The 24,533-nt window shown below is 53.4% G+C and overlaps 9 protein-coding genes across 9 annotated transcripts; 5 read left to right on the top strand and 4 right to left on the bottom strand.

Moving 5' to 3' along the window:
* The first annotated feature begins 1,792 nt into the window (after nucleotides 1-1,792).
* Nucleotides 1,793-3,889, top strand: NECHADRAFT_98838 (uncharacterized protein). Its single transcript, XM_003054285.1, has one exon. The coding sequence runs from the start codon at nucleotides 2,478-2,480 to the stop codon at nucleotides 3,375-3,377; it is 900 nt and encodes a 299-aa protein (XP_003054331.1). The 5' UTR covers nucleotides 1,793-2,477; the 3' UTR covers nucleotides 3,378-3,889.
* A 741-nt stretch (nucleotides 3,890-4,630) lies between these two features.
* On the top strand, nucleotides 4,631-5,762 carry NECHADRAFT_74943 (uncharacterized protein; the record flags this gene model as incomplete). Its single annotated transcript, XM_003054284.1, has 2 exons — nucleotides 4,631-5,595; nucleotides 5,693-5,762. The coding sequence occupies 2 exons, from the start codon at nucleotides 4,631-4,633 to the stop codon at nucleotides 5,760-5,762; spliced, it is 1,035 nt and encodes a 344-aa protein (XP_003054330.1).
* A 175-nt stretch (nucleotides 5,763-5,937) lies between these two features.
* On the bottom strand, nucleotides 5,938-6,684 carry NECHADRAFT_105823 (carbohydrate esterase family 4; the record flags this gene model as incomplete). The annotated part of the gene is made up of 1 exon (XM_003053572.1): nucleotides 5,938-6,684. One exon carries the CDS (start codon nucleotides 6,682-6,684, stop codon nucleotides 5,938-5,940), a length of 747 nt encoding a protein of 248 aa, XP_003053618.1.
* Nucleotides 6,685-8,801: 2,117 nt separating this feature from the next.
* NECHADRAFT_74941 (uncharacterized protein) lies at nucleotides 8,802-9,472 on the top strand (the record flags this gene model as incomplete). Its single annotated transcript, XM_003054283.1, has 2 exons — nucleotides 8,802-9,358; nucleotides 9,409-9,472. 2 exons carry the CDS (start codon nucleotides 8,802-8,804, stop codon nucleotides 9,470-9,472), a joined length of 621 nt encoding a protein of 206 aa, XP_003054329.1.
* A 529-nt stretch (nucleotides 9,473-10,001) lies between these two features.
* Nucleotides 10,002-11,490, bottom strand: NECHADRAFT_103158 (uncharacterized protein; the record flags this gene model as incomplete). Its single annotated transcript, XM_003053571.1, has 2 exons — nucleotides 10,002-11,135; nucleotides 11,257-11,490. 2 exons carry the CDS (start codon nucleotides 11,488-11,490, stop codon nucleotides 10,095-10,097), a joined length of 1,275 nt encoding a protein of 424 aa, XP_003053617.1. The 3' UTR covers nucleotides 10,002-10,094.
* Nucleotides 11,491-12,228: 738 nt separating this feature from the next.
* On the bottom strand, nucleotides 12,229-13,603 carry NECHADRAFT_98834 (uncharacterized protein; the record flags this gene model as incomplete). Its single annotated transcript, XM_003053570.1, has 4 exons — nucleotides 12,229-12,919; nucleotides 13,073-13,213; nucleotides 13,267-13,295; nucleotides 13,426-13,603. The coding sequence occupies 4 exons, from the start codon at nucleotides 13,601-13,603 to the stop codon at nucleotides 12,536-12,538; spliced, it is 732 nt and encodes a 243-aa protein (XP_003053616.1). The 3' UTR covers nucleotides 12,229-12,535.
* A 3,452-nt stretch (nucleotides 13,604-17,055) lies between these two features.
* Nucleotides 17,056-18,325, top strand: NECHADRAFT_98833 (uncharacterized protein; the record flags this gene model as incomplete). Its single annotated transcript, XM_003054282.1, has 4 exons — nucleotides 17,056-17,409; nucleotides 17,483-17,493; nucleotides 17,544-17,629; nucleotides 17,683-18,325. The coding sequence occupies 4 exons, from the start codon at nucleotides 17,056-17,058 to the stop codon at nucleotides 18,084-18,086; spliced, it is 855 nt and encodes a 284-aa protein (XP_003054328.1). The 3' UTR covers nucleotides 18,087-18,325.
* A 666-nt stretch (nucleotides 18,326-18,991) lies between these two features.
* NECHADRAFT_98832 (uncharacterized protein) lies at nucleotides 18,992-20,882 on the top strand (the record flags this gene model as incomplete). The annotated part of the gene is made up of 2 exons (XM_003054281.1): nucleotides 18,992-19,431; nucleotides 19,482-20,882. 2 exons carry the CDS (start codon nucleotides 18,992-18,994, stop codon nucleotides 20,563-20,565), a joined length of 1,524 nt encoding a protein of 507 aa, XP_003054327.1. The 3' UTR covers nucleotides 20,566-20,882.
* Nucleotides 20,883-21,273: 391 nt separating this feature from the next.
* On the bottom strand, nucleotides 21,274-23,154 carry NECHADRAFT_103157 (uncharacterized protein; the record flags this gene model as incomplete). The annotated part of the gene is made up of 3 exons (XM_003053569.1): nucleotides 21,274-21,376; nucleotides 21,479-21,602; nucleotides 21,633-23,154. 3 exons carry the CDS (start codon nucleotides 23,152-23,154, stop codon nucleotides 21,274-21,276), a joined length of 1,749 nt encoding a protein of 582 aa, XP_003053615.1.
* Between the last annotated feature and the right edge of the window lie 1,379 nt (nucleotides 23,155-24,533).

The following is a 24,533-nucleotide window of genomic DNA, read 5'->3' as shown; positions in this document are numbered from 1 at the left end:
CTTGAGCGAGTGTGGAGAGAACGTGGACGAGCAGCTGGAGAAGGGGCCAACCACGGCCTGGAGAGGCCCTGTGCCGTGACGGCCCTGAGGGACGCCTCAATCTCTCCCCGACGAGGCCATGTCACGGTTCGTCTTGCTTGGTTCTTGGGTGTGAGGTGAGTTCCTTAATGGATAGACCCAGGTTCCTTAATGAACGGGGTATCCTAGATGATCGGGGCGCGGCGTGGCTTCGTGGCGGAAGACGCGCCCGCGCACACAGCCCAGACGGTTCATCCCATCCGGAGACGATGGGATGGCATGCTCAAATCTTTAGCCAGTAATTGAGTTGCGGGCTTGATCAGGCCAGAAGCCAGCTAGTGGGTCGCTGGAAGCAGAAATCAGGACGCAGCCCATGGAAAGACAAACGTTTGCGGGTGCGTATCGTAGGGTTGTGCGCTGGCCAGCTGGGCTAGAGCAAGGACAACTCATCACCGCTCGAACGCGTCAACCTACAGTACAGTGCATCTTGCGTCCGGTGAGCCAAGCTGTCAAAGAGAGTTGGGCGTCGACTGCAGTTGAGTGCTTGCAGGTTGCATTCATCCCTGGTGAATTTGGGCCAACGGATGTGACTCGGTAGATGGACTCTTGTTCCTTCTTCAGGCCCGCTCCAACGTTGGCGACTGGTTGGGTTGGCGTAGCGCGCGGGTCGGTGCAAGTCAGTGAGTGGTGGGATGGTTTATGTGCAAGAGATGGTGGGTGATGCTGGAGGGTTGTATTGAACGGTGAATGGGAGAGTAGGGTTCCTGGTGGGGGAGTTTCGCGTCCCCAACGTCGAAAAAACGTGACTGTTGTTGATGGAGGGGGGAGGGTTGAACAAAAGGCCGCATCCAATCTGCACAGCACAACCTAGCACAAAGCCAACTTGGGACAGACGGACCGGACCCAAAATGGCGAGAGAGGGGACAAAGCAAAGCCCAACGAGGGAGGCAAAAAGAAGAAAATTGGAAAGAAGGACGAAAAAGACGCGGTGGGACCACGATGGGCCGCATGGTGCAGTAAAGTGCATGTCGTTGTGCTTCCGTCTTTTGAGTCTGTAAGTTGAAGCGCGTCTACCACGGCAATAGATTATGGATTCACACACACACACACATGTATTGTTTTGCAACGATTTACAGCTGATGCATTGCCGAGGGTGGCACAAAGAAACAAAGAGATACCGATACCGTCCCTGCACTGAATAATCCAGTCGGGCCACCAATCTTGCCATTCACAGCTGGGAAGAGACATCAGCTGGTTTTCTGTTGGCGCCGGCCGCGGGCTTTTTCTCCCTCTCGCCCTAGGAGAGGAGAAGGAGGAGCCGGCGGAAAGCCACTTCAGTGGATCAAAGACCAGGGAGGGTACGAGAGATAACATGCCATTGGATAGAAGGCCTGCATTTGTTCCACTCGCCTTGGAAAACCCACGTTGGCGCGGAGCCAGGATGTGTTGCTTTCTCGGAGCCTTAGCCAGGGGCGTCGGCATGGGTGGGAAGTCCTTCGGCCAACGAGGGCTCGCATGCGGGCAGGGGACAGGGACAGGGGCCCCTGGATTAAAAGCCTCCAAGGGGCGGCCTGGCCGTTGCAAGTTGGGAGAGAGAGTCAAGCCTTGAGTCCCATCGACTGAGCAAGTCACCTCCGTCGACACTGAAAAAGGAAATGGTGCTTGGGATCCATATCTTTTGTTTCGTCCCCCCGTCCCCGCGTCCACATTTGATCCTCTCTCTTTTCTCTCCCTTCCATCCTCCAAACGCATCGCTCGCATCGCCTCTCCTTGCTGCGTCGAAAGGCCTCGTTTGTATCTTCGATTCTTTTTGAAAGCGTCCGCCGATTCACGATCGCCACTCTCTCCGGTCGTGTCCGCCTCCCAGTGCGCTTGATTTATATCATTCTCTCTTTATCACTCCCATTGGACGACTTGTTTCGCCCACCTTTTTTCACTCCTCGGTATATCCCCGTCGCAGGATCGATCGAACCCTCCCGGATACCGACCGATACACACCGTTTCGACGTTGAACGTTCATTTAAAACCAGTGCAAACTAGCCGCTATCACTGCAAAGACAGTGTCAAAGCTAAACCACTCTCCCTTTTTCGGAAACCCGCAACTAGACGTCGCAATCCTGCTCTAGAAGTTGGAACTCTTACGCTCAAGGACTGGACTCCTTGTCTCACTACATATCCAACAAACAAACCAAACCAAATACACCCTCGCACGACTCACTCGCAAACCTCACTCAACTGGCACCTGCTGGCAAAGATTTACTGCAAAATTGTAGCCTGTCTCTGCTATCTTGAGTCAGTGCAACTACGCTCGAGCATCCCTCCATCACAAGACGCCTCAAAATTAATTCACATTGGATGCAACCTGCCTCACCACCAGCACCTCCAAGTTGCATATAGCCCGCCAAACCGCCGAATTTCGCAACAGACAAGTCAAGGAATAACCGTTGAAAATTTTCAAAATGTCGCTTTCTCGCGCCTTCACCACCCGCAAGAACAAGCTCAGCGGGCATCATGATCTTCTCGACATGACCAAGTCGCCCCAGCGCAGCAACTCGGCCCGCGACCGACACCACCTCCCGATTCTGCGCCACAAGATCTCTGGCCCCATCCAGCTCATTCACACCACAAACATGCTCTCCTACAACGCCCCCGACATCCCGCAAGCCCTCCGCAGCAAGTCTTCTCTCCGATCTGAAGACTCTGAGGCGCCCTCGACTGCCGAATCGACACCGCCGACAAGCCCCGATGTCTCGCCTGTGGAGGATTGCCCTGGCCCCGAGCCGAATCACCTGTCAACCTACTTCATGGTCTCAGACAAGCCCGTCGTGGCACTGCCCAAGATCGCTGAAGCTCCCGCCATCCCTAAGCGATCGCCCTCTCACACCAAGCAGAACTCATACGAGGCCATTGCCCGCCAACGATCCGTCTCGCGTATGTCTAAGGATTCTGAGCACTCCGTGTCGACCAAGGCCAGCTTCTCCTTCTCACGATCATCCTCCACCTCGACCCGAGCCTCATCAGCCTCTTACGCCTCAGCCGGCCAGACCCAGAAGCCTGCAGCAAAGCCCGCACCCGCGCCGGTGGCCGCCCCAGCTCCTCCGCCCTCATTCCAGCAGCGAACTCCTCTCAAGGACTCACACCCGTTCGGTCAAGAGCTAGCGCAGGTGACTGAGCTCGCCGAGGAGTACAGCGCCAAGACATCAAACAGCAAGGACGACGATGAGGATTCGAAATACATCAAGTCCAATGGCCTCCACAAATTCACCGCCGAAGACTACCTGGGCGATGTCCAAAGTCTCCTGTCCAGTTTCTTCCCAGAGGTGTCACACGCCAAGCCAACAACACCCCTATGGATCTAGATAACCCACAACTCACCACCGGCATGCCGGTTTCTCTATTCGGCTGTACATATTTGATAGAAATCTTACGACCACGAAGAGGGTGCGGGGCGCAACAACAAAAAGTCCTGGGCAGGACGAATGGTGGATGGATGAGCAAGGTACATAACTCGGGCGCTGTATACAGCGACATTTACTCTCTCCCTTGAAAAATTTCCTTTTTTTATGTCTGGTCTACCTTTCATGTGTTGGGCTTTTGGAGGAAAGGAAAGGAAGGGAAGGGAAGGATTGGGAATGATGGATGGAATACCATTGATTGTGACCGACGCTTGGCTAGGCACTATTCCCTGGCTGGAGTCGGCGATGGGCGTTGAAACGGGAATGGGAATACCTCTTTTTTTCTTTTTGATCGACTTGTTCATGATGTGTATCTTATGATGTGGATACAGTACCGCTCTCTCTCACGCCATACACGGCAGCATTTCATTTCACTTGACATTACTTTCTCTCATTACCGATTCCCGAATCGTGAAGGATTGCCCATGATCCAATTCATTGATTACTCTGCCAACGTGCATGCATTTGTGCCATGAAACACCTTGAAACGGCCTATCACTCAGGAGATGTTATGCGGTGCATCTGCAAATAGATCCTTCGTCCGCCCTCCCCTTTAACCCCCCCCCTTGTCATCCCGCAAGGAACACTGCAGGATCGGAAACACGTCTCGTTTACTAGAAACCGGCACTCAAATTAAACCAATATGCGGTTGGTGCTATTAAGCGGTTTCAGCTAGTTGTCGTCGTCGTCGTCACCCGTTGTTGAAAAAAAAAAAAAAAGGGTCATGGACTGGAATTCAACTTGTGGATTTTTTGTCAGCCATGGCGTTTGGATTCTTCGAAAAAGAAGACGCCTTTTTTCCCGGTTAGACTTTTTTAATATGGAAAATTCGAAACGAGTTTATTTTAGACTAGGGGCTTGAACAGAGGAATGGGTCCCGACAATCCGGGTGGTGCTGTCCGGGAATGATGGATGGTGTTCTCGTCTCCTTTCGAGAACGAGGCGCAATTGTCGTCAAGAGACTGATGACGGTTTACGGGATTAACCGCTCTCTTGGAAAAAGGGAATTGCGATATCAATGGCGCAGAATATTGAACTCAAGACTACCTTCAATTCCTGGTGTGATTTGTTAACATGGTCATCTTACACGTAGGGTTGGAACACGACCCATTTCCCTCCTCCAAACCACCTCGACAAGCCATCTTGCAGCTCTCACAATGAAGCCAAGCCGCCTCAGCCAAGCAGCCATAGTGGCCGCCCTCCGCGGCCAGACCCTCAAAATACCAGACCTCAGAGCCGTCTTCCGCTCATGGCCTCGTGCCCATCTCAACCGCCACCACGCGCACATTACGCCCATTGTCGACAACGCCATCGACCACATGGCAGTGACGTACCCGCTCATTGCTAGCCGGAAACGGGACGGCATCGACCGTCTGACAGCTTTCTGGTACCCCCAGGCTCGCAAGACGCAGCTCGAGGCCCTGGCGCTGTACACGGCTTGGCTGGTTTGCTGGGACGACGCCGTAGATGCAAACGAGGGGGACCTGGCTGCCGACTTTGCTCGGGCTGAACGGTGGAGATGTCAGACGCTTGACATGATTCGGAGGGCTTTGGAAGTCGATGGGACGAATACGCATGCTAAAGAAGCAGCATACGAGGACGATCCCATCAACCGCGTGTTCCAACAGTTTGGGTCACGCTTCTGCGAAACAGCACTAGTCGACCAACGTCGCCGCTTACACTACGAGATCCGGGCCTTCATCACTGCATGCGCCACAGAACAAAAGCTCCGCTTAGAACGTCGCATTCCCGATTTTAATTCCTACATGGACCTACGGGTGGCCACCGTCGGCGGCACAATGCTCTGCAGTCTCGTCCCGTATGCCACAAATGAGCCATTGCCGGCAGCTCTGGCCTCAGCACCCGAGATCGGCCGGATGTGGCTACAGGCTTGCATCCTTCTCAGCCTCTTGAACGATGTGCTCTCGCTCAAAAAGGAGCTACGAACTGACTGTGTTATCAACGCTGTTTCGGCGCTCGTTGAGCCGGGGGTAAGCCTGGATGAGATCGTGGCACAATTGGAGCAGAGGATGAAGACAGCAGTAAAGGAGTTCGATGAGGCATCAGAAAGACTACTTCAGATGGCAGGACCTGACGAGGACTTGGCAGGTCTGGTCAGGAGGTATATTGATGGGTGCCGTGCAACTGTTACGGGCACTTTGGAGTTTACGTTTGTGTTCCTCATCCGATCTTGAACCAGATGTGCTAACATATTGCAGGCTGACTTCACCCAGATACAAGATTGCCAAGCTCGTCCAACAAGATGGGTCATTAGAGATTATTCTTTGAGTACGCCATAATCTCATTGCTCATATACAAACAAATCCATGAAATGCTGCCTCCTCCATTAACAACTCCGGGTGTTCCATGCATATCGCAGCAATCTTTACAGTCTTCTATATACCAAGTCCCAACATCATTATGCTTTATTCAAGGTCAGATACGCCTCTCAGCAGACAAAATCTCACTGCATCAGGTTCTGTGACGACACGGATTTCACGAGCTCTGTGATGGTGACAATCTTGTACCCTTGCCGCTTAAGCTCGGGAAGAACGATACGCAGCATGGGCAGTGTCCACGATCTTCTATCATGGCAGATGATGATAGCACCTGGATGAGCCATGCTCAAGATGTGTTTGGCGTTGGTGTCGGGGTAAGGAATCTGGGGGTCGTGTGGGTAAACACTCCCCAGTGTTATGCGAAAGCCCTGGTTTCCCAGCACATCACGCATCCGCCAATTGAACAGCCCCGAGCCGGGACGGAAGTAGTTGTTGTTGAGGATCTTTCCATTGGCCGCATACGCCTCTGTCAACATCTCCTTGACCATGTGAACCTCCTTCAGTAGCTGTTCATTGCTGAGTGACCTCGAAGGCTCATCATGCATGGCGTGGTTGCCCAGCTCGTGGCCGTTCTTGACCAGTTTGACCAGTTTATCCTTGCGACCCTCGACCTGGGACCCTATGACAAAGAAGGTGGCGTGTGCATCGTTCTCCTGTAGAACCTGCATAATCTCGTCCGTGTGTGCGGAGGGCGCATCGTCGATGGATAGAGCGATAATCTTTTGGTCGGTCGTCTCCTCGAAGAGAACGTCGGGATATTTCCTGCGCAGCCAGCCGATGAGGAAGCGCGGAGGCTTGTAGATGCAGTACGCCGAGTAGAAGGGAAAGACCAGGAGGCCTACGAGGACGATGAGTGCGATGAGGGTCGCCATGCGGTTGCGCCTAACCCTTCGCCGGAGCTTGGTGGGCAGGCGGAAGAGGGAGAGTCGGACCATTGGGGCATCTAGCAAGAGTTGCGGCAGCCGGAGGACCCACACACGTGAATGTGTAGCCCGCGCATGCTCCTCCCTGAGGCGTCGGTATGGGAGGGAGGCTGTTGCTGGAGATGCAAGTTGAGCCTCGAGCGTGGTGTAGTGGAGGGGAGATGGAAAGAGGTGAGAAAAGGGATGCGCCATGTTGGCTGCGGATGTGTCAGGTAAGTGGAGCCGCATGCACGTCGCTTGTACCTGCTTGCGCTTATGCACGGCGTCTGTCTTGGCCAGTCAAGCGAGACGCAGTAGTGGGGGTCTCCCCTGGGTCTGTGCTGCCAAGCGCGAAAATGTGGCTTCCCTGTGGGGCCAAAAATACATGGGACAATTTTGGCTGCATTGTCCGCTGGGATGTTTCTGTGTGTTTTTGACTTGCTGGGCTCTTTAGGAAGCTCTATAAATACCATAATGATATGATTATCCATGTAATGTCAACTCAATAAACTACACCAAAATAAAATTGCTCATACTGAAAGAAACAGGACTGCCGTTTGAATGTTTCTCTGATAATACTTTCAATCAAACATAACCATGGAAACAATGATTCCATGCTCGGAGGGCTCCGAATCAGGCCCGTGCACTGGGCTCAGACGCGCATTGCCCAGTGGCACAGGGAGGCGCCACGGAACCCACCTGCCACCCCTGCCAGATTGGCGAGTAATTGAGGCGCGACGGCCCAAAAATGGCACAAACCGACCCCGGTTAGCTCGGCTCCCAGAGATCGGCTAGTGGGGCACCCGCGCTTACGCCACACCTTGCAAGGCAGATTATTGGGACGTTAGGCGATCGTGGTGTTCTGGTGAATTGGCTTCGATCTGCCGCGCCGTGGCTGGTGTTTTGGTGCTCGGGATGGCTGGGCTAATGTTGGTTCCCGTCAGGGGCGCTTGTTTTGGAATCATTTTGCGCGAGGTGGAGTTGCCTCTTGCATGCGGGCATCGAGATCTGGAGACAGGATGGATGGGCGGCAGGTTATGGGATGTCACTGAACGTGATTGTTTGCTCAGGACATAGTTCATAGAGTCAGAAAGATGTTTTGCCTCTGAAACTTTATGGGCATTCATCATGATCAGCTTATGGTGAAACAGAGAGTGTCTTGCATCGGATGGATAAGATGCCGTCGTGCTTAGTGGCACGATCAAATTCCAAAGCCTCTACTTTCGCAAACATGCCCAATTTACTCAGGTTTAGTCCTCGTGAGGAACCTGGCCTCCGAGAAAGCCGGCGTCTAGTCAAAAATTTTCATCCCATCTACATCATGACGGTGATGTGCATGGTGAATCGATGGGCTCCCTCAGACTAGGCTTGGTATAGAATAGTGGCATAGAGGCCAAGCTTTTGCTCAAGCGATGATCGATTAAGACGATGGCGGGCGATAATTAATCTCCTATTGGTCTGCCCTATGATACAAGCGGTTCAAACGCATATGCTGCGGACCATCTCTTGTCGTCTCAGACGTTTCGTTGGGTTCTGATGGGCGGCCTGCGGGGAATGACCCTTCACCAGACCCTTGCCCTGTCGCTTCTCGCAACCAAAAAAACAATGCTTCTATGCCTATTCTGGAAACGCAGCTGACAGGCGCCTCGGCATGGTGCCGGGGTCGATCCCAGTCGCTACATATCATAATAGCACGGCCACACTTTTCTTGTCAGGCCCAGCCCTCTGATTGGCCGCGTCAAAGGCCTCCCGGAGTCCCCGCAGGAAATAGCAGCTCCAGCCACAGGTGCTGATGGGGCGCGAGCTTGGACAGGGAGCGGGTGAGGATGGATACCGTCACTAGACATGCCAGGGACAGAGAAACTGCGTGCAGTCATGGACTTGATAAATATGACGATCCCAGGCGTGGTGTTGAAGATGCATCATCATTCGTGTCATTGTGTGTTTACAACTACACTTTGTTTCGTATATCATCTACGACAACTCACTACTAGCAACTCCCAGATCATCACAGCAATCATCAGCACTCAACCCGCGAACTATCGCTTACAGCATCCATTCATATAACTCATTCCTTGACGGCAGTCATGGATCGCCGACAAGACTACAACAACAACTACCACCGCTCTTCGGAGAGCTCCCGGCAGTGGAGCGACGAGGCAGTCCGGGGCAGCTGGGACTCGAGCTTCCAGCAGGCCTCTGCAGTATCATCACCACCAGACCAGACCTCGTCGAGGAGAAGGATAAGCCCGAATACGTACGATAGACGGCAAAACATGGTCAATCAATGGCTCGGCCAGCAGCAGTTTCAGCAGCATCCCCAGGAGCCCACCATGGCTACGGATGCCGCTTCGGACTTTACGACTCCCACAACATCTCCTGCCATTAGCGACTCTGCAACCTTTACATCTCGAACTGGTGATTACTATCAGATGCACGCTACGACAAATGACTACCTGGCTCCCCCTTCAAGAAACTCAGTACCTTACCGACCTTATGACAACGGCGTTCCCTCTTCATCCCGAGACCCTGCACCTCGGACCATGGATTACCGCACCGTCGACTACCGTCAGACTGACTACCATCAATCTGAAGACCAAGACCTGCGCGGGATTGGGGCATTTGCAAGCACAGATAGCTCTCGGTATGTTTCCAGCACGGGATATCACATATCAGCACTAACACGAACAATAGACGGAAAGTCAAGTACAAGCCGCTGAGCAGCTGGCATGGCCTCTGGCTCCCTCCTCCCGAGTGATCATGACACACACTCACTTAACGATTCATTCATAACGTCACTACTTCACTTTACATGAAAACACCAAGAACAACAAAAAACACAGATACACGGGTATGGCGCATTTCATCTGTCAAGATTTACGATTCCTTTTTTCTCTACTTCTTCTCTCTTCTACTTCTTCTTCTATTCTCTCGCTTCCCACTTTTCACTTTGGGGCCGTGGTGGACTTGGGGGGTTTACGGATAACCATGGGTTTTCGGCGTTCATTATTGGGGAAAAAGCTGCTTCACACTCGCTTAGAAGACCAGTGTCTTGAGTGTTTCTTTCTGGTCTGGCTTTTTGTTGGTATAGATTTCCTGGGTCTCTCTTTCTTTCTCTTCTTCTCCTCTTGTCGGGAATTCTCAGTTCTCGAGAATTCCTGATCCTTTTTCTACATTCGCTTCATTCTCCGGCCACTCGTTCTGTCGGCTTCCATCATAGATTAGAGGGGGATCTTTGTCATTGGTCTTTTTTCTTTCTTTCTTTCTTTTGTTATTCAAAGATCAATTCTTTCTCCATCCGTGTCTGGACTGATGTCTTGTTCCGTTTCTAACGTCTCTGAATCGCTCTAGTAACCTGGTCCATCTATACTTTGCTTCCCCTACTGGCCTCCCCTTTCCTTCCTCAGGGCTTCCAGACCTTGGAGAAGATCCTGTTTGAGGTCCTCCAGGCCCTCGACGCCGATGCTAACCCGCAACAGTCGCTTATCAACATTGGGATCTGTCATGGCTCGCCACTCGATCAGACTCTCGACACCACCTAGACTGGTAGCGTGATGGAATAGTCGCAGCTTGTTGGGGAGTCGCTTGGCAACCTCACCATCGCTCAAGTAAAGCGAGAAGACGGGGCCATAGCCGTTGGGCATCTGCTCTCGTAGCCAGCTGCCTTCAACGGCCGCCTCAGGTTGAAGACTCGCGTGCTGGATGAGTTCCACGAGAGTGCCCACCGCGGATGAAGCGTCTTTCTTCTGTTCAGCGAGCCAAGCCACCAGCGCAGTTGCTGTCTCGCTCTGGCGGAGGACTCGCAGCTCGAGGGTGCGCAGGGAGCGAATACCCAACCAACCCTCCAAGCTACCCATGACAGAACCGAGAATGAGACGGTCCTCGATGAGGGCCCTGGGCCAGTCCTTGTGCTTGGGGTTCACGGACAGGGTACCGCACAGCATATCTGAGTGACCGCCAAAGTACTTTGTGCCGCTGTGCATCACTACGTCAACATCATACTTGAAGGGGTCCTGCAGGGGCGGCGGCGCAAAGGTCGCATCGACAGTGAGATAGGCGCCAGCCTTCTTGGCCTTTTCGGCATAGGCAGCCAAGTTGCGAGCCTCACCGGTCGGGTTGAGAGGTGTCTCGACATGGATGACATCGCCGGGCTGGAGGTCCTCGACGGGACAGTCCAGAGGCAGCTGCTGAAGACCTGTGAGACGGTTGAGGATGCGAATAACACCATGGCAACCGTGGTAGCCGTCGCCAATAGCGATGCGCTTCGGGTTGAGGTGCACGAGCATGGCGTGGAAGGCCGAGAGGCCCGAAGAGTAAGTAACGGTGGGAGCACCGAGCAGCGAGGTGAGGACGGCCTCGAGACGGGTCGTGTTGGGGCCGGTAGCCCGGGAGTAGACATGAGAGTCTAGTGGAGCATTGGGCTACGTGAGTTAGCATTGGCTGTTGGACTCTATGATTGTTGCTTTGGTCTTTGGTCTTGAGTCGACTTGTCGATCAAGTACACCAACCAGATCAAAGAATCGTCAAGGTGAGAGCACTCACGTCAATGTTGTCCCAGGACTTGAGCTGCTCCGGGTCATCACTATAGCGGAAAGTTGTGCTGACGTGCATCGCCGGTGCAACAGCCCGGTGAGCCTGAATTCCGTCGTCGGCGTGGACGGCGCGGGAGGAGAGCGACAGTCCGGCGACGGAGCTCTCGAGCCCGGCCCGGGCGTCGGCGGTGCCGTCCGGAGCGGGGACGGAGTCTGTGCCGTTGGTGGTCTTTTCAGGAGCCATCTTTGCTTCTATTTCCTCCTTATTTCCTTCTTCTTTCTTTTTGTTTGTTTAAGACACCTGTCTCTCTTCTTCTGCAAAGTTCAAGTGAACAAGCAGCCGATGCAGCCGATGCAGCCGATGCAGCCGATGCAGCCGATGCAGCCGATGCAGCCGACGCGAGTGAGTGGGTGTGGAGGTGAGGGGCAACCTTTGTGGTTTGAGAGGAAGAAGCTGTATTTGACAAGACAAGATACGCCGCCTCAAATGAGTTTAGCAGACGAGGGAAAGAGGCTGCTTTTAAAGGTTTAAGAAGAGAGGAGGAAAAAGAAGCCTTTTGTCACCCCGACAATTCGTGACGATGACTCGCAAATTCGACATTGGCTAACCGCGCGCCCTCCGAGGAGCATGAGCGGGGCTCTTATCCAACGATTACAGCACGCCATTAGCAGTGGGTGAATTTGACATCTGCTGGAGGGTGGGTAATGGGCTTCTCTATCTCTCCGTCATCGGCCGCGGTTAGCAGCCGCGGTTTGAATCGGATCTGGTCTTCTTTTGTGACGAGATTGATGCGAGATGCTGTCAGGTACGAGAATGAGGCTGTCAACTGCACTCGTGCTTGGTGTTTAGTCCATCAAGGAAACCAATAGACTTTAGTCAAGGTCTGCTGATACCGTATATGGTTCAGCTGCAAGTCAATGACTCTAACAACACTCTGGACAACACAGAAACGCATAGCTGCAGATACTCTGTAGAGCATAAATCTTGTCATTACCATTATGTAGCTCATATTTTCCTCCTTCTCTTTGGGACATAGCCCTTGCCACATACAATTCATCTTGGGCAGTTCATCATGCCGCATCAGTCGCAAATAGCCACTTCCAGTCAAACAGAGCGAGAGTCCCCGGGCCTCTAACCGAGTTGTACCCAATGGATCCGTAACGAATGCGTTTCTAGCCTGACCCTGATCCTGACCCGGTTACCGTGAACGCCGGGGTAAAGAAAACGAAAACTCCAGGTATCTCTAATACATTCATACAAGGGCGAAACTTTGGTCGTGGTTCTCTTCTCATTTCATCTCCTGGCCTTCGGACGAGACCGTCACCTTGGGCGGCCCGTTCGTGTTGTTGTCCATGGAGCCGAGCTCTGAACCCTGGCCACTCTGAGCTCTCTTGCGGCCGTGCATGAGGAAGCGGGAAACGGCGGGTTGGGTCGAGGTGGTGTCCTTTTCGCGGGACTCGGAGAATTTGGAAAAGAAGCTGCGCTTTTGGGGCTGGGCCTGAGACTGCTTGTGGTCGTCTAGACCAACATCTTCGAAACGCTCCTCGGCGGTGGGCGGTTGATGGAAAGATCGCTCGACTGCCGATCTGGGGAGACGAGGAAGGCGGGCAGAATCGAGACTCTGGCGCGGGGGAAAGTCTGCGTTGGGCACTGGTGATCGCGCAGAAATGTCCTAATATCATCGGGTCAGTTCAGTTCAGTCCAGTCGTACGTTGGGGTTGGGGTGAATGCCAAGCGCCAACGGTCGCGAAATGGACCGAGGGTCAATTGGGGGCGACCGTGCCCGAGGCAAGGACCAGGGAAGGGACGAGAGGAGAGCACGCACAAATGATCTGCGGTAGGAATCGAAAGACTCTCGGGAAATGGAGAAGTGCTCAATATCGCCGAAGCTGCTGCGGGTGTCTGTCGAGTTGCGGGTTGAAAGGTACTTGCGCGGCCACTGTCCTTTCTCCTCGGTCGGGGATGGCTATTCGCGGTCAGCTTATTTGGTGAGAAAAGGCGAGTGAAATATCGACTTACAGGAAGATAGACGCCACTATCATTGACAACTGTTGCGCGAGACTTGAATTAGCCAACTTGGTCTTGTGACTGAATGCCGGATTGCGCCGCCTGTCTCATTCCCCCTCCCTGCGGTGAGGGGGATGATGGATGATCGGGCAACGGGCAGTCAAGACATACCACTCATCTTGTACTCGCCGGTGTCCTGGTTCTTGGTATTCCGGATGCTGAGGACCGAAGTGGCCTTGGAACCGACAGTGTCGACCTTTTCAAAGCCGGGGGCGGTATCAGGACGCTGGTTCTCATCCTGGACGACGATGCTGCCAGGGCGGCGGGCGAAGGGGTTACGGATAGGCATGGTTGATGGATGGATGGATGATCTCTATTGGAAAGAGATGTTTTTTGCTTGCTTGCTTTTGTTGTTTACAAAAGGTTGAGTTTGGAGGAGGATAAAAGGTTAAAAGTCGGAGGCGGTACAAGAATAAGAATACGCCGATTCCGAGTGGGAAGGAGACGACGAACGAGACGGAAGATGAACGGGGGCAGGAACAGGAACGGACAGGAACAAGAGTTAAAGACAAGGAGCACGGGAGGGTCGGGGCACGTTTAATTGATTCCCAGTTGAGACCGGGGACGGGGACGGGAGCACGGACAAGAAGAAACCGAGAATCAGATGTGGCACTTGTCTCTGCTGAGGGTGTGAAACGATGCAGAACAGCCTGGGCTGTATCGAGTCAAGAGGCAGAATGGACCGATTGCGCATGTAGGGAGGAAATACGCCAACAAATCAGGAGACGGCGGCAACAAGAGCGGCAGAACCAAGCACAAACAGAGTAAAAAAGCTTCGACAAGCATTTGCATTTGCACAGCCATGGCGCGGAAAACGCATGTCAGCCGAGCATCAGGATCCATCGCCAGCACACATCAGCATCAGATCGACCTAGGGCCAGGTCCCAGGTTCAGGGACTTGATTTACCCCCAAACCTGCCAAGCTTGGAACTTTACGCAGTCTCTGTCTGGTCAAGCCTCGGGGCGGCCGTCCCTCGACGGCATCTGATCAACACCGATGCCCCGACTGTGGCCTCCATTCTTTCGTCACCCCTCAATTAATCCGGCGCCGCATCTGTTCCGTATTGGGCCATCACCAATGTTGGGTCCGAATATCCTTGGCATTCTTGTCGATGACGACTTGGAAGGCTAGATCAACATGGGGTGGTCTAATCACCTTGGAAAAAGAAGAAAATGTTCCATCCAAAGAAGAAAAGTCCGGTCCATCCGAGCCGGTGGATCGATCCCAACCTCCATCCGTCCATCGACTCGCCGGTCACGGGGTCCGACCCGCGGCCCCCGTTCTTGCATCGGGACTTGTTTGCTCAGAACAGCAACGCCGGCCGATGTGAGTTTCCGGCCACTGACGGGGCTCATCAGGTACGGCATGGGCTTGATTGCTGTTCGCTTCTTGCTTTTGTGGCTTTGCGACTGTTGCTTTGTACATATGCCAGCACCCGAAACATGTTTCAATGGATGGCATTGGCCCGTGTTCAAGGTGAAGCGAACTATGGCGGTTCTCTATTCCTGTATAATACCACCTACTTTAATCCCAATAGCTAGCTTTACTTGATCGCGGCTTGAAAGTAGTCTGCTCGGCCTATACAGTCTACGCCTACGCATCGATTGATAGTACCTGAGGTAGTCAAGACAGTCAACAGCAATACGACTATGCGAGACCAATCAATAACACCAATATCCAAACGCATACATACTCCCTGTCGTGGAAACCTCAACTAAACGAGCAAACTTGCTAGTTCCCGCACTCCCTGTCCTGGTCTTCAAACCGATCCAACGGTGCCATTGGATCCAATATCAGATCCCTCCCCATATGCAGGTTTGCGCCTTCGTCTCGTATTCAGCTTGTACCGCCAGCAACCAAGCGAGATTCCTCTGTTATATCCATCATCGACCGCATACGTCTCTGCTCTGTTTGATCAGCCACAAACCGGTTCGGCTCGTCCATGAACATGTCCGTTCGCCATGATCCATTGCCCATAGCTTTGCAGTGACCCTGCGCGGGGCAAGAACTGAAGGCTCGTCCTGCCAACTTCAACATACCTACCTCGCCTCTCCCGTGGTTCCTTCCTTTCCATGATCAAGACGATCGAGATACCACGTGCCCATCCCTAAACGACATCGTTTACCCCAAGACCTCATCTTTTCGTTACCTTAGCCCTCCCTCATCCTTCTATCAGGCACCCGGTTGTCCTTCACTGTCGCTTTTTTGAACCTGATTGTCGCTATTTTGGAACCACCACCATCCGATGTCTTGAAAACAATATTCAATCTTTCTTTCTTTCACACTCTTTCTCAACGGTCCTTCTCTTACTGCATCATCATGAGTGATTTCTTTGTCGGCTGGGAGCTTTGGCAAGAAATGACCTTTGCAAGTACCATGCCACCTCTTTGTTAGCAGACCTCTCCGAGAACTGTCGCTAACCGTCGAACTTCCCCCCAGGTCCTCGGCTGCTGTATCGTCCTTGTCTTTGCCGTCGGTCTCATCAAGCTTTGGTGGACGAACCGTGCTATGCGCCGCCTGGAAATCATCGATGAGGAGAAGCGCGCTCGGGTTTCCCTCATGTCGCACTGCGGCATCGAGAACATGCGACCCCCCGAGATCCCTTTTGGCATTCGTGCTATTCAGAACGGCGTACAGGTGGAAGGTATCTGGATCTCGCGCCCTGATACCCCCGAATCCAGCCATAAGACCCCAGGGGCCACGCTCGTCGGCCATCGAGTGGAAATGTCAAAGGGAAAGGGCAGGATGATTGAACTGGGCAAAACATGTTCGAATCCGAGTATCGAGTCTCATAGTATCCCGACTCATCGACCCCAACAAGACGACACTATTTCACCCGTCGAGCCCTTCAACCACTACACACAGCTGGGCCAGGTTGAGCAAGTTCAGCCCCTGTCTACACCACCTCATCAGCATCTCTGCTCAGGACGCCAAAGAAACTGGCGAAGGAGCGATACTTCGACATCGACGGGTCTCCGCGATCCTTTCGGCACTCCCGCGCAAACGCCAACGACTTGGTCCTTGAGTCAAGTATCCGCTGTCGGCTCAGAGCTGGATTACTCGATATCCGAATTGGTTCTCGGTATCACGGAGCAGGCGAGCCTTCGGAGTGGCGTAACCAGAGCGACGCGGGGAAGAGTTGCCCTTCCGACGGGTTTCAGGTCGGACATAGCAGAGCGCGCACCAGACGTTACACATTACCAGACCGACAGGCTTCACCAGCAGGTTGAACAGCGGCTTGCCCCTAACAAGGCAAGCCCAGGCCAGACAAAGTTGCAAAAAGCTTCGAGGTCAGAAAAACGGCTGCTTCCCAGATCATCAACAAGTTAGCAAATCTATGCTTGGTTCTTCTTGATGTGTCTCCTTATTTGATATTGTAGAACAGAGAATGGCTCAAGACATGAGATCTCTTGCTCTCACTCGATCTCTAACAAGGATCGTCGTCCGCTGCAAATCCGTCGGGCCGTTTCAGGCTCCGGATCTGATGACACAGTCGGAGACCAGATCTAAGTGCCATTGCACCATTCAGGCTGCCCCTTGGCGAGGGGTCCGCATCGCGGGGAAGCGAACGACTTGCTCTGGGTATAAAAGGCGACGACGACCCCGTTCAACGTCATTTCTCTTTTTCTTTCCTTCTTCACTCTTCTCTAACGTACTGACTCCTTTACAGACAAGCAGAAGAGTGACCAATAGAAACTAGAACTGAAATTGCGTGATTTGTAGACAGAAATCTCCACAAAATGGCTTCTCAAGTTGTTAATGATGTTGCTACCAAGGGCTTCAACGATGCGCAGTCTTATGACACGCACCGACCCTCTTACCCTCCAGAGTCTGTCAGTAGTCTCCTTGGGCACCTGGGGCTCGAGGGTAAACCTGGTAGCAGGGTCCTTGACCTCGCGGCCGGTACCGGCAAGTTCACCGAGCTGCTGGCTGCGAGACCCGAGGGGTACGAGATTGTGGCCGTAGAGCCTCTCGACTCTATGCGGTACAACCTAGCGGCGAAGAAACTCCCCAATGTGGACGTCCGAGGCGGGACGGCGGCTGAGATGAAGGATGTGGAGGATGCGTGGGCGGACGGGTGTATCGTGGCTCAGGTAAGTTATATATCGTTGAGGTTTCCTAGCTATGCTTTGAAGTTTAGCCAAAGTCAAACTAATACCGTCACAGGCATTTCACTGGTAAGATATCAGCAGCAGATATTCGGGTGGAGGTTCTAAACAAGTCCAAGGTTCGCCAAGGAAGAAGCTCTCCAAGAGATTCACCGGGTCCTCAAGCCCGGCACCAAGCTTGGTCTGATCTGGAATGCCGAAGACTGTAAGATACATCCTGCTGCAGGATTAGTTCCCGAGACTGACAGAAACCTCAAGACAACCGCCCGGAGAGCTGGCCCCCATCCACTCAATGGGAGCACGAGCTGAGCGAGCTCAACTTCAACGAAAAGGCTGACAAGGAGCCTCGCTTCCGGCACTTGCTCTGGAAGAAGGTGTTTGAGCGTCAGGCTCAAGCAGAGTCGCCGTTCTTCACAACGCCTATCGAGACTCAAAAGATCAAGTGGTCGGTGTGGCTGACTCCGGAGGCTCTCTGGGACCGGGTGAACACGCTTAGCTGGAATGCGATCCGTGAGGGAGAAGAGAGGCGAGTTTTTAGAGAAAAGTTTGACAAGATCGTCAAGGAAGGCGATGGGACTTTTAATGACAAGGGCGAGATTGAGGTCCATGGGTGCACGTTCTTTGCATGGACCACACGTCTGGAGGGAGCTGTGCGTTCTTGAATGGGAATAGGCACATGTCTTTTGGATGAGGATCAATCAGGTTTTCATTATGAATTAAGCGTTCATGAGTCTGCCGAAATGTACATAACTATAGGTGTGGTCAGCTCGATGGCCTCAATGAAGGCTAGAGAATGAATACTCACCGTTGTTTCCTCTCACAAAGGCGTCACCGTACTCTCTGCGCTTCTGTCCGTTGACAAACTCGGTAGTCTTTTCCAAAGCAATGTTCATGTATCCATCCACCGACTGGAGCTCGCCTGTTCTGCTCATCAACTATTGCCCTAGACATGTGCGGACGTCGATGCGAAGACACTCACCCTTGTAGACGACGCCCGAGTTGAGCTTGACAGTGACGGGGTTGCCGATGATGTCACTCAAGAAGCTGGAGGGGTCCTTGCCCTCGCCCTGCGAAATGTTGCCGTTCTCCATGGTGTTGAGCGGAGGTTGGAGATGGATGGATGTTGTGGTTGATAGTCTTTGGTGGAGTTTGGTTTTGGGAGGAACCACACCAAAGAATTGATGCCTCGTCGTGCTGTTAAGGTTGTCGAGAGTGCGCCGCCTTCTCGCACTGTGGCGCACCCTCTCCCGCCGTGAAGTCCCCTAACGCCCCGTTACAGAGGGTGAAAGGTCGCCTGGAGGGGTATTTCAGCGGGCCCCCCTCGCTCGCTATTTTTCTTTTGGGCTCCTGGCCAACCTCACAAACAATCCCGCCCACGGCCTACGCCACTCCAAGGCGCGTAAAGTGCTGCTACTATCCGTGTTTGTGCCATCACACACAAAGAAAGAGACAAATTCCCTCGACCAACGTCCCTGATGCACTATATGAACAGAGCTCAGGGCCTGTTTTTTGCTACTACATACTATCAATCAATCGCTGAACTGACCTGACACTCAACTCGGCCATCATGGAGGACAAAGGCGCGGCGTCGCCGCCAATAGTCAAGAAGAAGCTCCCCTTCAAACCCACCGCGCTGCGCCGTTTCGCTGCGCCAAAACCCATGCCTACGCAGCCTGAAGAGAAGGAGGAAGAGGTCAAGGAGAGCGATGATGATGGGTTGTCGCTATTCCGGCGCTCAAAGGAGATGGCGCCCATCGTTGCCGCGGACCGCGAGAGGCGCCTCAAGAGGCATCAGAAACATCAGATGGACGTCGACCGCCGCACTAGAGAGGCTGCGCAGAAGCGTCCAAGGGAGGACTCAGAGGAGGTTGTGAATCAGGACGAACCCGTTGTCAGTGATGAAATTGGTCCCGAAGTTGCTGGTTCTCAATCTTCACCTGTCCGACCAAGGAGCAGCCAGGTCTCTGAACAACCACCTGCGACACAGGAGACAACTGATCGCGCAAGGTTAGCGATGATATCTACAATATCGCGCGCTTCAACTGACAACCTCGCAGTGAACTTGTTACCCCTCCACCCTCGAAGCGATCAAGGCTCAGCTCCAGCTCTTCCTCCAAGAAACCCATACCCGCCCTGGACCTCGACGAAGACGACGACGAACCATTCCGAGACGCATCGCCAACTCCCTTTCAAAGGAAACCGAGTACCCCGAGTCGAGCGCCAAAGATGGTTCAACCCCCGCCGGCGCCTACCAATGTCATCTCGATAGATTCCGACTCCGACTCGGATGATGTCTCCCTCAAACCCACCTCAGTACCAGCGTCCCGTCGCAGTGCTAGCATCGTGGAACTCGTGGACCGCACCTCTTCAAGGCAGTCTCCAAAAGAACCGTCGCCGCCACCAGAGGATGACGAATTCGCAGAGTACGTCCGCAAGGCCAAGGAGCGGCGCGACAGGGATCAAGCGCTGCTCCAGACGGGCCTGGATGGCAAGCCGAAGAAGGAATTCGTCGACATTCTCATAACGAGCCAGGTCCCGGGCACCAGGCCGCTCAAGCTAAAGTACCTCTTTGACAAGCCTTTCCGCCTCACCCGTGAGACTTGGTCAAGCTACCAGAACAAGTCGGGCGTGACCATTCCGGTCGACGATGTGATTTTGACGTGGCGCAAGAAGAAGATTTACAACACATCTACACTTCTCAGCCTGGGTATCCGACCACAGGGCGACGGGCGTGTCATTGCAGAGGGTCAGGGGTCAGAAGGGTTTGAGGACAACCGTTCCCTCGTGCATGTGGAGGCGTGGACACCTGAACTGTTCCAGGAAATGGAGCGCAACGAGGAACTCCGACGGAGGCGTGAAGCCGGCGATATCTCGGAGGAGGATGAGGACCAAGAGGAGGAGCCTGCCGACGACATCAAGCTCAAGGTGATGCTCAAGTCGCGGGACCTCGAGGATCTGGGGTTGACAATACGACCCGAGACGACGGTTGAGACGCTCATCACCTGCTTCCGCGCCCAGCGCAAAGTCGATCCGAACAAGCAGGTTGCCTTATGGTGGGATGGCGACCGTCTCGAGGAGCACGTCACAATGGAGGAGGCCGAGATTGAGGACATGGACACGCTCGAGGTGTATATCCAGTGATTGGGATACCCATGATGTTTGCATTCGGTGGTTGGAAGGGCAGCAAGGTGGATTTTGAACGGACTGGATTATCGCGAAACGAGGATGACATCTTTGGTTGCGAAGGGAAGGGCATGGCGCTGAAGGATACTTTCCTACTACACATGATGATGATGATACCCAGGAATACGATTTCTAGTCGTTAGTTGCGAACAAATACTCTCACAGCGAGTCTCACTTGGCAAGCAAGCTCTGATCATTGCTCATTGAGGTTCATGTTATGAATTGTATAATACAGTTATTATGTATTTGGCTTAAAATGATAATGACCCCTGTCTGCCGAGTCTTGCTCATGGCATGGACAGATCCGCAACGCCTCTATTCCCCCCCAAGGCCGAACCGGGCGTGGTTTTCCATGGCCTTGATCGTAACAAACAAAAACAAAAACAAATAACCAGCCGCGTGACGAATGATGTATCTCCTAGTAATACATAAGATGCGCCGCCTCCCGAGTCGCTTCGCTCCAAGCCGTGGCAGCGTGCGTGCTTCATAATCTGCAACCAACCGAACCGACCAACCTCCCCTTCCCATACGCCACCAATGCCAAAGAATCCACGTTACATGACGTGAGCCATATTGTAGGGCCCTATTCTATTGTTCAAAGAACAAGAAAAGAAAAGACATTGCTCCGTTCCTTTTTGTTTTCCATAAAAACCAGGGTGTGAAAAATTAATCAATAAGTCTGCGCAGACTCGCAGGAACTGACTTGGGAGAAATGGTATCGGGCGCCCGTCTCGACGGCGCCATGGTGGGCGAAGAAGGAGGGCCAGAGCTGGAATCGTCCGCCCTCTCGCTCGACTCGTGCTTGTAGAGAAAGTTTTCCTGGGATACCCTGCGCACGGGGCGTAGAGGGGGGAGGGTGGTGGCATCAGACACTGCCTTGGCCGGGACATTCCGTTTCGACGGTCCGTTCGGTCCAGTTTTCGTCGTCTTTTCCTGAGCTGCGACATTTTTGACCGCCTTGAAGCTCTGCATGGCTGATTTCTTGGGTGGATCGGCTGGGAGGGGTCGCCTGCCCGGCTTGCGACCGCGAGGCTTGGTGACCTTGTTTGGCTTGTCGTTTGTTGATGCTTTGCCCGTGAATGAAATTTTGCTCTGCTTGGTCTTTGCAGGCTTCTTAGCCGCCGAGATCTTGGGGCTCGCGTTGGGTGTCGGAATTCCTTGCACCTGCTCAAACTGCTTCGGCTTTCCTGAAAGCTCTGTCTCGGTATCGGGATTCACAGGAATGTTGACTGCGAATGTCGTCTTGCTGCGGCGCTCCTGGCTCTCGCGATGCTCTTCCTGAGAGACCTCATAGTCATCTCCAACAGGACAATCCCAAGGGGGCAATGCAGCGAGCCGAGCAACGTTGTCGCACTTAGACCGTACCACGATGTCCCAGCAATTCTTCAAATCAACGCCCTTCGGTTCGCTGTCCAGGTTAATCCAAGCAGTGATGCCATCTCGACGACCTCGAGCGACCTGGCACAATTCCTTGACAAGTCTGCGGGTTCCGGGAATCTTCAATGTTGTACCAACGACCAAGACGGCGTCAGGTCGTGCCTTGAGGTCGGCGCGAGACACGTTTCCGATGGCCTCTTCATCCGGATTAAACTCGTTGTAGAGCACAAATCGCGGTCGTAGCCTTCCGATACCGTGACTTCGCTTTCCAGCATGGGCAGTTCGAACCTCATCATCAACCACACAAGCGCCGCAAAGTGGGGCCTCTGCACCATCAAAAACACTGCCATCGAAGGGTTGAAGTTGGCCACACTTGGTACAGACCATCTTTTCGAGGCTGCCGTGCAGCTGAATCGTAGCCGGCCATGGACCTTTGGGGTTAAGAGGAATATTTGTAGCCAGAGGTTTCATCGACGTGTCGATACAGTCAATGTTTTGCGAATAAAGGCGCAGTAGACGGCCTTCCTGAGCCAATGACGCTAGTAGGTGGTGAAAGGGGGTGGGCTTTGCGCTCTGCGTCATCTGGGCCATTTCCCGGACCATGTTATGAAAAGACCGCGTGGTCGCATCGTGCTTATAGACTGACGCATCGAAAAGGTGCTTGCCGGATCCCGCGAGTTTATGCTGGCTTTTGGCGGTAGCGAACAATCCCGTGGCGGAACGGAAGTCGGGAATCCCAGCAGAAACAGAAATACCAGCGCCAGCAATGACGACAATCTTCTTCTTTTTGCGCAGCGCCGTCAATAGCCTCTCCATTTGGCGATTGTCCTCAGGCGTAAACTCCTCGTCGGGCTTCATCAGGTCCAGGTACTCGGTGGTGCGCTCTTTCGGGGGCGAAATTCGACGCTTCTTGGCGGGCGGAGGACCGTCGGCCGAGTCATCGAAAGCTTTGCTGACGGTCTCGTGGTCGAAGATGGGCTCGCCTAGCTTGACGGGAGACTGAATGCCTGAGACGGTGGTGGACGTCGGTGAGGGATAACGCTTGGCCGGGTCGACAGGCATATCGGGCGAGGATGGCAGGGATGGCGTTTTTGAGAGGTTTGAGAGCGGCGACGAGAGTGTCGACTGCTCCGAGTCGGAAAGGGCTGTTAACGGGCTTGAGGTGCTCATGGCGAGCCGTAGATGCTCCTTGTGAGAATTGTGTACAAGTGAGAAAACGAGGAGCGCAGGCGAAGGCCGAGGTTTAAAGGAGAAGGCGCGAGGGAGGTGCGTGCTTGCTCCAACTCTACCTCATGGCGCAAAAAAGGAAAAGTCGCAAGAGGGTCGTGTGTGAGCCTTTGTGTGGGTTGAACTGAGCTGAACAGTCGAGTCTTTAGAGCGGGAACCGGGGGAATAAAGAAATGGGTTCAACGGGTTATCCGTGCGTTGAAAAGGGAACAATAGGAGCGAGTGTTGATTCAAAAGTTGGAAGAAGAGAGGGAAAGAAAAGAGGCAAATCTCGGGGGAAAGTAAAGGTAATGAGTGACTGAGAACCGAGTAAACGGAGGCGGCTCCAGATCGGCAGAGCGGGTTCGGGGGGGGAGTAGCTTGTAGCAGCGTCTGCAGGGCCTTGACCAGTTGAATGGGAACTGGAACAGCAACAAGCAAGGTACGGAAAACAGCCCGGGGCCTTGGGAGCAAGAAGAGTGTGTTTAGCGTTTTCGCTAACCCACCAGCCACAGGCGCCCAAAGACCCAAAGGCCCTGCGCAGGATCGCGGCAAAGGACTTTCAGGTTTCTGGTGGTGGTGGTGGGGATGTTAAAGTTGGGCCGCCCCTGGGAAGAAAAAAAGGAACCGGCGGGTTTAGGTGGGCCGACCTTCCACTCTGGTCCGGGGTGTATGTGGCTGAAGACCGGTTCTGGTTGGTTTGTTGTTGATGTTTACGTTGTCGTCGTGTGTGGCCTGTGTTGTGAGGGCCAGCCCAGCCAACAGTGAGATTCAGGCGGTGCGTGAGCTGATGCTTGTCAATGCCACAGTCATTGCTGACTGTTGGTAGGCAGATTTGTGCTGAGCCGTCAAGTATTCAGATACGTCGAGGTTGACAAGTCTGGGACATGACGCAGGCACACGACCCGCATCGAGATACGGATGAAAGAACCAGATGACACTGCTTTGCGCCATCTTTGTGCATCATTAATTAATCCCGTCGTGTTCTCCTAATTAGCCTGGCTGGCGTAAATTCGTCCAAATGCCACACACTCACCTCATGCAACATGAGGACACCGCCGAGTCTAGCAAACGCCCATCCCGTCCCTCCCTACCGAGAGACTGGCATGGCCATGATTCACATCTGCTGCATGCATCGTGGCTGGTGCTTCTGTCTGACACAGTCCCCCCTAATTGGCTCATCTCGTCTTTCCATCATCCCCATTTTCCATCTCACAAAGCCAGTCATTATCCTTTGACACGTCACCCAAGCCTTCACACCACAGCCAGTCAATTCAGTCGAGGAAATTTCTTTGTTCTTTAGTTATTATTATGCAGATTAAAGGCCTTTGATGGTTTAATAT

Source organism: Fusarium vanettenii (assembly GCF_000151355.1).
Source record: "Fusarium vanettenii 77-13-4 chromosome 1 genomic scaffold NECHAsca_1_chr1_3_0, whole genome shotgun sequence".
Taxonomy (NCBI): domain Eukaryota; kingdom Fungi; phylum Ascomycota; class Sordariomycetes; order Hypocreales; family Nectriaceae; genus Fusarium; species Fusarium vanettenii.
This window is presented reverse-complemented; position numbering and strand designations above follow the sequence as displayed.